Source organism: Sturnira hondurensis, unplaced genomic scaffold (genome assembly GCF_014824575.4).
Source record: "Sturnira hondurensis isolate 20B ecotype Veracruz unplaced genomic scaffold, ASM1482457v3 Scaffold0003086, whole genome shotgun sequence".
NCBI lineage: Eukaryota > Metazoa > Chordata > Mammalia > Chiroptera > Phyllostomidae > Sturnira > Sturnira hondurensis.
Genome location: NW_028075717.1, coordinates 242,453 through 255,051, shown reverse-complemented (window position 1 = coordinate 255,051; position 12,599 = coordinate 242,453). Strand labels below are relative to the sequence as shown.

Below are 12,599 nucleotides of genomic sequence, written 5' to 3'. Positions count from 1 at the left end.
TGCATGGGGGAAGCAACCACTTTCTCTCACATTGATGTTTCTCTTTCACTGTCCTTTTCTCTCTCTCCAAAATCAATAAATATATCCTCTTGTGAGAGTTTTAAGAAAATTGCCTCCACAATTTTAAGGAAAACACTGCTCCTCTCATTATTTGGTTCAAAACTCAACATAAATCACACAACATTGTAATGCTATAAATGTACTAGATGTCCCATTAAAAGATAGTTACCTTATTTTTTAAAAGGGGTGTATGATATAAGATTTGAGCCCTCAGCTCACCAGAACTGTGTCCAATTTGCAAATATCTGAGAACAGCCAAAGAAAGGGAGACAGCAGCAGGGAGGTTGAGGAGAGGAGGAGGGAAGACTTTCCCAAATGATTTTGGTCAGCAACTAAATATAAGGGGAAATGATGAGGCATATGCAAACGACAGTAACTTTTATTTTTTTAATATTGTTAAAAAATAGACTAGGTTTCAATTTGGTCCATGGCACATCCATAGATAACTGCCATGACATGCTATCTAACAAACAGGTTCAGGTTCAAAGAAAGAGTAAATTAGACCAGACCACTAAAGAACACTGTGTAAAAGTAAAACATGAAAAAGCCAACATAAACAAAGCAGAAAGATCTTTTAGGGGCAAAAATAGACCTTCTGAAAGACTTTGGTGTGAGGTTTTATGTAGAAATTTCTTATCAAATGTAAACATCTTTTGGTAAACAATTGCAGTCTAAGTTGTTTCTTTTTGCCCACTTCATCTATCTGTGCTTAGCCACAAACTGTCAAGATGAGCACTCTAACCAGGATCTCTGTAAGCTAAGGAGGTGACATACAATGTTTGTAACTTTATAATCTGTAAGGTACTTTAAGCTTCCTCAGGAAAGACCTTCTGAAAATGTAAACTCCCTTATCATTTGACTTGAGGAGTTAAGCAAAATTTTAATTGCTCCAGGAGCTCTAACAGCTGAATCTGTTGGGGATTTGTGCAGTTTTGTTTCAGAAACTGATCTTGAATAAAATAATAGTTACTGTTAGTGGAATAGTACTTCTTCCGCTTGAGCCTAGGAAACCTTATTGGTTCATTAAAATATCCAATCCTTTTTAACAGTGATCATCATTGTTCCTAGATCAGAATCAAAGCACTATACACAGAAATAGTCTTACACAGTGTAACATTTTAAGAAATAAACTTAACATTGATCACTTTTTATTTATAGTTTTGTTATCAACATGCACTTTTCTGTATTCTGCCTACCACAGGAATATTCTGAAAACAGCTTGCAGTTAGCATCTCATAAGATTATCTGCCCAAACTTTTTGGTTTTAATTCAAGCTCTCCCTCTAGACTTTGAGAGATAGTTTACCTGTTGTTTTATTCTGTGATTGAAATTATGCTTTTCTCTAAAATGGATATATTGTACCATGCTTTTTATATTATTGGAGAAATCAACAGGGTCAACCGACACATGAACCAACATTTAGCTTGAGCAAGAGACACTTGTAAGGCCCTTGAGTAATGCCTAAAGAAACTTCAAAGCCTCAAACTATATATCATCTCATTTAATTCTCACTGCAACTCTATAAAGCATTATAGTTATTGCTATGCCTAATTTCAAATGTGGCAACAAGCTTGGATGACAAAATACTCGAAATCAATGAGAACAAGAGGATCTGAACACAACTTTTTTGGTGGCCTCTGTAGTTTATTTCCTTTGTATTTTTTTTGCTTGTACTTTGATATTTTAAAAGGGATACAAAATAAGAAGTTGTATACCTTACTTTTAATGTGGTCCAGCTTATCTTTATATTTAATGGTTAACTCCTCTAGCAACAGCTGGCACCCAGTCTTGACACTTCCCCATTTTTTCACTGCTGCTAAAAGCTGATAATGCACTTGAACTATTTACACAAAAACTTTTTGCCTTATTTAAAACTACAAGTTTATATGTATTTTAAGGTGAAGCTCTATGAGCTTAGAGATGTCTTATGTCTGCAAGTCTGAAAACTGAAGTTGATCTAAGAAGTATTGCATTTTCCCTAAAGAAATAATAATAATAATAAAAACACAGAGTAATGTATTTCACTCATCCCACCATTCCCGGCAAGCATCATAATGGCATCTAAGAAGTGCTTGCTCCCTTTCCAAGAGCTGTATTTCAACCTTGACAGATCTGCTGTCCACAACTGCAGACTGGCTCAATGAAAGACTAGAAGCCTTGCTGGACACTGCCTAACAAACCTTAGCACTTCACTGGAAACTAATGAAAGAGATCAGAGCACAAGCTATAACACATTTAAGTATTTCTTAAGATCAAAATAAAACACATATATAAAGATCTGCAAGGTGTGTACACTAATATTAACTGGTGTTTCTAATTCTTTAATGCTTAGTGGTCAAGAGAAACTTTCACCTTTAAAGTAAGTTTTTATGACTCAGAACACTTCAGTTTGTGCTTGAGTTTCTTAAAAACATCAAAATGTTAATTAAGTACTCCAATAAGCTGATCAACTTTGTTGGAAAATAGAATACATGTACATTTCTAAATACTTTGAGAATTAATGAACTTTTTGTTGTGGAGTATCGACCTTGGTACTGAATTAGAAATAAAAAGCTTGGAAGTAAATTTTGTCCATAGCTGCTCCCCAGACAAATCTGAATACTTACAGAGATGATTATCCACCATCTTGAAATATTAAAAGGAAAATAAAATTTACTAAAAATAAAAAATCAATGAAATTTATTTTTATTTAATGACTAAGTCATTCACTGACGAGTTAAAGAGCAACAAACTTCTGTCAAGTTTCATTAACACGTTTGACTTTTTTATTTTTTAGAATATAGTCTACATCTGGATTAAAAAAGTTTTAAATAAATTTAAGACATATAACAACAGTGGAACTCTTCATCATTCAATGTACAACACTGATAGAATGTCAGTTTGGTTCCATTTTGGACAAGTCCACTTTCTCATAATAATGTTATTATTTCCATTGGCTGAGTGGCAAGCTTCGTACAAGCTGGCACAGTGCCAACTTACACACACTAGGGAGGGGGTAGGGGTGGCATGAAAGGAGTGGGTAGAGTGCCACAGGACAACTACACTGTGTAACAGAAAATTATTAATAAAGTAGTACCGGTTACCCACAGACAGTGCTGTTTGTGCGCTTATCACAATGAAATCGCCAAAGTTTCAGAGCAAAGAGGAGATTCGAAATACTTAAGAAAGGGCCGCTATTACAAAAAGAAATAGTGCAAACAGGAAACCTGATGCAATCCTAGCAACTCTGAGGCCTCCACCAGCCCAAGCGCGGGGAGGCGGGAGGCTCTTGTGTGCCCCGCCTTCTCCAGCGCCCAGCTCCTCTGGGCGGCGCTCCCAAGTGTGGCAACCCAGTGCCGCGCCCTGGCATGGCCCCGTCTCGGCCCTCCCGCGCCGGAAAGAACAGAAAAGAAACTCCAGGAAAGGCACAGGCTGAATGCAGGGACGTCAGTCCAGTTCCTTTCTCACCAAGGCAGAACACAGCCCCAACACCATCCCGAGGAGGCAAGGAGGTCCTTAAGCCACCCTCCTCTCCCGTCACCACTTACTTTTTTCTACTTTCAAAAGAGGCCCCCTCCTCCATGCAGCCCTGCTGCTCCCTCTTCACTTACTCAGCCCCCAACTTTGCGGTTGGCCCATTGCGCCCTACAGCCAGAAAGAAAAGAGCTTTCAGGGAAGAGGGTGAAAAATGGGGCCGGGAAGGGTGCTAGGCAGCCGCCGGCATCCCTCCTCAGTGGCCCCAATTGCTGAAGCCGATCTCCTGCTTGTATCTGTTGGTGAGGATGTTGGCTTTGCGCGTGAGTTTGGACAGCACGGTATGCAGCCCGCGCAGGTGGTAGTGAAACTGCCGTTCCAGGTCCTCCTCACCGGCTTCTGCGCCCTCCAAGTGGCTCAGGTCCACCAGGATGTCCTTGGACTTCCAGGTGCTGCCCTCCTCGCTCCCCGCAGGTTGTGGTGGATGGTGTAGAACCCCCCACTCGATGTCGTTTCGGATGGACTTGAGCAGCATGTAGTGGCTGTACATGTCCCGGGAGGGCGCGAAAAAGCTGCCGTTGGTGCTGGCATCACCAGCAGCTGGGGTCGTACGCTCTTCCAGACAGCCGCTACTGCTGCCTACCTCCACGCTGACTTCGTTATCCAGCCCAGGATCAGCCAGGGGCACGTCACGCAGCAGGCTGGGGACCATCACTGTCTGGTCCATGTTGTTCACCGCGCCTATGAAACGGTTCATGGCGTTAAAGAGCGAATGCTTCTGGTTGTAGGTGTCACAGATTTGCATCATGGTGGCCACGAGGACACCAAAGCAGAGGGGCACAGGATGGTTGGCTAGGGCGAGGTGGTGCCCCACTGCACGAGCTCTAGGAAGCCCGCGTTGGGAACTTGGCTACTGCCGGGGCTGCGGGATTCCCGACTTCTCCTGGCTTTGGCGTCTGGAAGCTTGCGATGGTGGCGGGTGGTCCGTAGGTCGATCCCTGACCTGGTTGGGGGAAGAGAGACGAAAGGGATTATTCACCCCGCTATAATGTCCGTCGTCCCCGCCATTGCGCACCTCCCTCCACGATTACTGCTCCCCTGGGACAGTGCCTTGGTACCTCCCCATAGCCGGGCTGCCCCCCTCCACTACTGGCGAGGGCCGCGGAGAGAAGGAAGGGGTGCTCCCCACCCCAGTCTTCCTTTGGAAAGCCAAGGCCAAACACCCACATTGATCGCGGCTGAAATGGGCAGGGGTACCCACCTCCTCTTTCACCTCGAGATCCCCTGCCGCTGTGTAGCTCAGAGTTTTCGCTACTGGTGGCCGGTGCCTGTGCGCGCTGCTGTGGTCAGTGAAACCGGACTGTGACTGCAGACGCTGGTGGTGGTGGTGGCGTTGGCCCCCTACCCATCCCAGGTGCTCAATTTATAGAGCCCCAGAAGGTGTCGCCGGCGCTCAGGGCCACCCCCGGTGTCTCCTCCTCCCGCCTCCCTGCAGCGCCGAGATAAAAGTCCCCAGCCTGGATGACCGGCAGTAACACTCTCCTGGCCCTTTCTACAGAGGGGGCGGGGCGCGCCCGGCCAGCTCCGCCTCTCGCCTGATACCCGGGTGGAGGGAGGGCGCAGTAGCAGGGAGGGACTGAAACAGCCGCACCCCACCCGCGCTAGAGCGGAGCGTTGCAGTTGGGGGAGGGCTGGGCCGTGCTTGGGTAAAGAAAGCCTCAGCCTCCGACTGGCAGGAGGGCGGGCTGGCGTGCAGTATTTGGGTGGGCCTTGCCAGCGTTCCCGGGTTGGAGTGACCGAAATGCACCATCTCTGGTTGCAAAGTGAGCCCCTCAACACCCCATCAGTAGTGGCTGCAGCCTGGAAACTACTGTCCCGGTTTATTATTAGCTGTTGGGGAAGAGGGACCCACAGCAGCCGCAACTCTACCTTGGGACTCTTATGTAAGAATGGTGGCTGGGCATGTAGGGTGCACGTGGACGCACAGTGCTTCCGCTGTGGCCAGGCCTTGGCCAGCTGCTGGGGGAAGGGAGCCTCCTAATGAGGTCTCTTCCAGTCTTTCCTGTAACAGCTGCTGTCTGGGATGAAGGCTGACCCACCATCTGATCTGCACATTTTTTTTCTCTCCAAAAGATCAAACGTGGCAATGGGAAGAAGTAACGACATTCCTGACTTTTGTCCAAGTCATGCTACTCAGTCATGTAAAGGGCCGGAAGCGGATGACAGTAGTTAGGCCTTGTGTTGAGCTCTTCATCATTTAACAGAAAAATAGGAAGGTGTTCAGTAATATTGAGCTGGGGGGGAGTTTGAAGTGTACCTTTCCAGAGATAGTTCTTAAAATGCAAGGTCATTTAATAGGGACTTAATAAGCTCTGTACCAAATCGCTGGATTTAACTTTTAAGAGCTTTGCACCTTAAATATCACTTTGGGATTCCAAACCACAGCCTGTTTTCATTTTTGTTTTTTGCTTTATCATCTCACTTCCGTTGCCCTATCCTTCGTCTGCCAGCCTTCTCCAACAGTCCTACGATTAATTCAGCAAGACTCAATTTTCTAATTTTAAATATTTTTTCACTAAAACCTTCCAAGAGGTATATTAGTACAGTGCTTTCTTGCAAAACAAAAAGTATTAAAAGCAGAAAGCACATAATAATCAGGTTAATTTCCTCCCTTTCTTTCACTTGCAATCTATAATTACATTTTCTTCCATGGCAAACTATCTTCTATATTGTCTTTTGAATGAAAATCTGACTTGATACAGCAAAGACCCACCTATAGACAACAGAACACAAGTCAGTGATCTCTGGAGACAAAGCTCAGTCTGGGGACGACCCCCTCCCAGGGCTTATTAGCTCCAGATTATAGCTCATGTTTTCTTATAAAATTGGGATAATGTCACCTGCTCAATCTATCTATCAAGATAGTTGGATCAATGAAAAATGTAGAGCAAAGAGCATTATATAAATTTGAAGCATTAAAATAATCTCAATCTCGCACTTAGCACCCATGGAGATTTAGAAACTTTTTCAGCCTTAAGTCGTTTATCAATAAAATGGAGCTTCTCCCATGGGATGTACCACATTTTTGGTTGAAGATCATGGATTTAAAATTTGTGTAAATTGTAAAGCACTTTACAACAATTAATTTTACTTGCTGTAGGACCTCATCATAGTCCAGAGGTGTTTATGGAAAGAATCAGAAACCTTTAAAATGTGGGGAAAATCTATGATGGGTGACAAACGGCCCCCCGCGGGCCGNCCCCCCCGGGCCCCCCCCCCCCCCCCCCCCGCCCCGCAACCGTGCTAAAGCAGCAAAAGAGTACAAAATAATCCAGGCTGATTTTAAATCCTTATGTCCAACGAGATACAAAGCATTGCAAGGGAAAAACACATTTCCAGTTTCCAGTAGCTGAACTTCTCATTATTTAAAACATGTTTTGCCCTCAGTGACAGACCCTGTTTGATATTTTAGGTACTTATGCCTCTGGGTTAAAACTTGGTACTCAGATCTGAGTAATGAAATGCCAGAAACCTGCCCCCTTTTCTTCCCAGTTACAGCAAAGTGTGACAATAACTCACAGAAAAAGGAAATCAAAGTGATCTAGCAAAGGGGCCCCACACACACACAAGAAAAAGCCCAGATGGGTAGAAAGCCCCTATTGCCTTCTTTTTGGTCTCCATTCTTTCCTATTCTGTTTCTTTCCAGCCTGTGGTCTCCAGGTCACTCTCCAATCCGCAGTTTCTTGACTCCCGCTCTTGTTCTTCCACATTTCTTAAACACTGTAAGGGAAAGATGGCTGATGCACCTGCCCACAAAACTTCCCATATTCCGCCTCCTCAGTTCCCTCGGGGCGGCTCAACAACTTAGGGCCACTGGGGTAACTCCGGAGTGGAGGGAAATGTTCCCGGGCCAGAACTGCCAGGCCCTTGGAATCACCCCACCACCGCCCCTCCGGCTTCAGCCAATCAGGTGCTGTCAGGCAACATTATGCAAATAAACCTTCGCACCCCAGCCACTCAGGAGCTTGGTCTCCCTCCCCCAAGCGTCCTCTTTCACCCCAGCCAAGCCGTACCGGCTGCCGCGTCACTGGCAACCGGCGCACAGCCAATTTTTCGCTACAAGCAGCTAAAAAAGAGAGGTCGGGGAGGGAGAGAGAGAAAGAAAGAAAAGGAGAAGGGGAGGGGAGAGGCGGGGGGAAATGCATGATTCCCTGGGGTCACTTAGGAGGGAAATAAGGTGGGCAGTCTGTCTGGTTGCCCCAAACACTTCCCCAACTGTCATCTGGAAAAGCCTGCAGATTCTGAGCGACCTAACCAGCCTTCCTTTGCCTCAGGAAAACAGAAGTACAGCGTTGAGCAAACAACTTTTGAGTACTTGTAAGTTAGCAGGCTCAAGACTGGGTCTCCGCTTCCTTCTTAATGGGTTAAATTCTCAGCAAAAGACTTGTCTGCGGTTTCCTCCCTCTCCACTTCTTCCTACACAGCTCCAACTATGGAGCTCTTAAATTCTGGCTCTTAATTTCCGCTTCACCTTCTTACTTCAGCAACCAGGAAATCATGATTTGCTGGCCCATCTCCTAAAAAGTGTCTGTAAATTACCCTTTATACTGTGTCATTTGGATAGTTTGGAAAAATGGCATTTTAAATGACCAGAAATTCATAAAAAAGAGAGCAATTATAAACTGTTCAAAGAAGGCAGATTGAAGAAATAATAGGTTTGTTCCAGAAATGGAGGGAAGGTAACCTGTTTGCAAGGCTAGAAACCTGGCCAACCCAAGATAGTGGAGCTTCTGGATTACTTTGAGGCAGAGCTTAGACAGAGCCACTTCATGCAGTGTCTTGTAAGTATGACATCAGACTGTCTTGTTAAAGGCCATGTAGTCCAACCATCCAGTTGTGCTGAAATAACTCAGAACATACCCACCAAGTGGTCACCCTAGCTCACATTTTTGAAATTTCCATTCTTCATTATTAGTTCTCCCTCCTTAGAGCCCTCCAGGAGGCCATGCAGCACACCATCAGATATTAGAAGGTAGGTACCATGCCCTTTAAATCCACTATTTTTCAAGTCGGTTATCCCCAGTTCCAGCAGCAGTCCTTCATTTTTTTTGGGGGGGGGAGGAGTTGCTTATCCATCCTGGTCATTGTCTTTGGAAGTAGCTCTAGTTTGCTTGCAAGTGTAGCACTTGGAATTCATTCCAAACACCATCTTTTCTATGGAAAAATAGAGTGGTATGGCCACCAATTTTATTGTAAATGGTAACTTTTCTGGCTCATATTTATTGCACACAAGTGTTTGGAACTTAGACATATTAAAATATTTTAAGTTCCCAACAACCTTGAGAAGAAAGTGAGGCTTAGAGAGTTTAACAGGCCAAAGTAGCAGAATTGGAAGTTGACCCAGTTTTCTTATGCTAGAACCAAATTTTCTTCTACTACCCAGTGATATCTATTCTTACAATGCTGCCTAATATTTAATGGGTTTTTTAAACAGCTACATCCACATGTTGCTGGTTAACAAAATTTTGTGCATCCCATTTATAAGCAGGGCGGAACTTTTGCACAAAGTATAGAACTTTATATTTATCTTACTTAAACTTTATCTTACTAGTTGTGGCCCATTACTCCAGCCTGCTCCAATATTTAGGTTCTATTTCTGTGTTCAAATGTATTTAGATCTTATGCAGACCTTCCCTTTGAATTATTCTATATATTCATCTAAGTTATTGATAATCAATAAAAGGAACACTGGGCAAAGGGCAAAGTGCTGTTGTATATTTGGAGCGCTCCTTCAGCTTGACATCAGTCTACTAATTAGCACCTTTTTGCATATGTTGTTTCAGCTAGCTATGAGTCATAGTGATTGTATAATCATCTAGCCTATATTTTTCTTCTTGACCACAGAATATTATGAGAGACCTTGCTCAGTGTCTTGGTAAAGTCCCAAGTTAATAGCCAGCTTTCCTCTTATGGAATCAGGAAGCATGGCATTTGTGTCATCTGCCACAAAAGAACAACTGTCACATGATACAAAAACACAGTAGTAGTGATACAGGGTGCAGCCAAAGGAGGTGGGGCAAAAAAGATTTGGAATGGTGTCCAGAACTCAAAGTGTATAAGAATATTAGAGAGACATATAAGATGTCCTCACCCCTTCCCCTCACAGGTATGAGTTGGGGGAAGGGACACATAGACCAGGAACATGCAGGGATGTTTTGTATAGCCACAGCCCTGCAGCTAATCCATGGCCTGGTCATTTAACATATCTATAGCCTTTGGCGGGTCACTTGGCTATGTTAAATGGCTGTGGCCATGCTTGGAGCTAGGGTAATGAAGTCACTTCCCCCTCAAGATGTGACTAGGGGGCAGATCCCCTGAGTTACAGCGCCTGCGTGGGAGCTTGGAGGAGATTGGCTCTAGGACATGAGGCCATACCTGCCCAGACTAACAATGGCAGCCCAGTAAACTTGTAATAATACAGAAATACTGGCAGGTGTAACTGATCGTGGGAGGAATCGGAAATAGGGGTACAGAGGAAGATGGGCACGGGGGGATTTAAACCCAGACACGGCAGCCATTCGGGGGAGAGACACGCGGTTTCAGCAGAATTAGGACCCCCTCTTCTAGCCATGAAAGAGGGAGATACACGGTTTCAGCAGAGTGCAGACCCCCTCTTGGCCAGGTGAAAGGGAAGACCATGCAGCTTTGCCAGAATGGAGATCCCTGCGGCCAGGTGAAGAAGAAAGACGCACTTTTGGTGGAGTGCAGCTTTGGTAGAAGAGGCCCACGCGGCTTTGGGGTGCTCCCTTTGGCCGAGTGGCCTGGAAAGCAGGAGAGACTTTGACTGGAACTTGGTACAAAGAACTCTTGCCAGTGAAAGGTGCCGCATGACTTTGGATTAATTGGAGATCTTTCCTGGACAAGCGACACAGCTTACGTGCCAGCAACCTGAAAAACGGACGTGTGCTCTTTTCCTGATTTACGGTACCCGAGGTTGGGATAGTGGGAGAAGGGAGCGCTGTGTGTGTGTGTGTAGGTGTATACCCTTAAGGACTTTAATATTTTAATGAAGGCATTAGGCCTGAATAGCATTAAATAAACATTTTGTTTCCTTTTCACAAATCTCTGGCATTGAGAGATGTCTTTCCAATTGGCGGCGGACAGAAGAGCCCAATAGATATTAGTATACTGTCCTTGGGAGGGGCCCCTGTTTTCTGAAGCAGTTTTTTGGCATCCCTCGGTGGGTCAAATATTGCCCCCCCTCGGACCCTTGTTCGGTAACAGTAGCATCACAATATTTCAAATTAAAATTGGGGGAGTGGAGTAATCTTACTCTAATTGGCATCATAGGAAACACCCTCATGAAGACTTAGTTGGGAGAAAATAGACAGGAAGATGCAAAAACCTGGAACATGTCAGTAGTGAGTCTGATAGCCTCAAACCTTAAGCTTTCAGGTTCTGGCATGTCTGAATATGTTAGAGTTAACATTTTGTCATAATTTCATTTAAAAAACTTTTTAGCTTCAAATTCAGGAAGAGTAGAGTGCAGGGAAGTTGAGAATACTAAAGAATATCTTTTGTTATATTCTCAGGATTTCTACATCTTTGGGAACTCTAAATAGAAAATGATGAATTTAATTCAAGTATTATAGATAAGAAAAGTCAAAACTCATATACTTCTGCTTACCTACCATATAGGGGATTCTAAATTTGATTATTCATGAATCTCTTAGAATTCCAGGACCTTCTTTCACTATTAGCATAGAAGAAACAAACAATGGGGTATAGTTCAGGGGTAGAGCACAGAAAGAATGATGATAGTCTTCTTCCCTTATTTTACCCTGTTTTTGTGTGTCAATTTGATTAGCCTAAATTCTGAAATTAGATTAAATTAACATAGGGAGAAAAGACATAATTACTAATATTTTACATTTCAAGGTCTAACCTAAGTTTTAAGTATATACAGATTTATTTAAAGTACATCTAGATCACATTTCATTGTTATATATAATTGTACATATAAGCATATATAATGTGTGTTTATATATACAACAATTTTTGAGCTATGATGTCATAAGTACAATATTATCTAATAGAGAGTTTCAATAGTTTCAACCCATAATATACTCTTTTAATAAAGGAAATAGCACCTAGATAATGTGCACTGAAACTGAGGAGAATTAGCCTATATCATATTAGGTCTGGTCAGAGTACTTAGGCTAATCTCATAACCATAAGCAAGAAGAAAAGAATGTTATACCAAACTTAACCCCCCAAAAGATAATATGCAAAAGTTATAAATCTGGAGGCAAATAGAGCCCACAAGTTTTTCTAGCTATAGAAAATATTAGTAGGAATAGGAAAGATAATGAACCAATAGGAAGTTTATAAAAAAGAAATTGCAGAGTAAAGGAAACAAAATTTTAATAAAAAATGAACCACTAAAGAGTTAATAAGTGAACTAGAAACAAAAGGCAAAAATAGAAAGTTAAACTATTGGCATACAGTGAAGGGTTCATATAGTCACAGAGAAAAGATCTAAAGTTAAAGAAAATAGAGAGCATATGATGAATATACAAGACAAAAATAATACAACAGACACATAACTGATATCATTAAGGTAAAGATCTTGAAAAGTGAAACAAAAAAATTTCAGACATATGGAAAATTTTCCTTGATAAAACATATTCATCTGCTGATTTAATAAGCACACTGCATACTAGGTAAATTTATTCAGAAAAGTTGACATTTGAACATCAAGATGGTTACATTTTTTGACTTCAGGGAAGCAGCAAAAATGTCTTCAAGTATCCAAGAAGAAAACAAGTCACTGAAAAAGTTGTTAGTAGCACAGGAGGTTAGAATCAAGCTAGTTTTACAGAAACATTTAATGACAAGAGACTATGGAACTGTAAGGAAGAATATTGACCCAAGAATATTATATTAGCCCTGACTGGTGTGACTCAGTGGATTGGGCATTGTCCCACAAACCAAAAGGTCACTGGTTTAATTCCTAGTCTGGGCACATGCCTGGATTGCAGGTCAGACCCCTATTGGGGTCCTGCCGGAGTCAACCAGTGCATGTT

General features: G+C 43.0%; 1 protein-coding gene across 1 annotated transcript; it reads right to left on the bottom strand.

Annotated features, from left to right (window-relative positions):
• Positions 1 to 743: 743 nt before the first annotated feature.
• On the bottom strand, positions 744 to 5,073 carry MID1IP1 (MID1 interacting protein 1). Its single transcript, XM_037041360.1, has 2 exons — positions 4,775 to 5,073; positions 744 to 4,516 (listed from the first exon to the last, which is right to left on the bottom strand). Exon 2 carries the CDS (start codon positions 4,319 to 4,321, stop codon positions 3,770 to 3,772), a length of 552 nt encoding a protein of 183 aa, XP_036897255.1. The 5' UTR covers positions 4,322 to 4,516; positions 4,775 to 5,073; the 3' UTR covers positions 744 to 3,769.
• Between the last annotated feature and the right edge of the window lie 7,526 nt (positions 5,074 to 12,599).

Excerpts from the sequence above, each read along its gene's own strand:
- MID1IP1 (XM_037041360.1), bottom strand. The coding sequence starts at position 4,321 with ATGATGCAAATCTGTGACACCTACAACCAGAAGCATTCGCTCTTTAAC.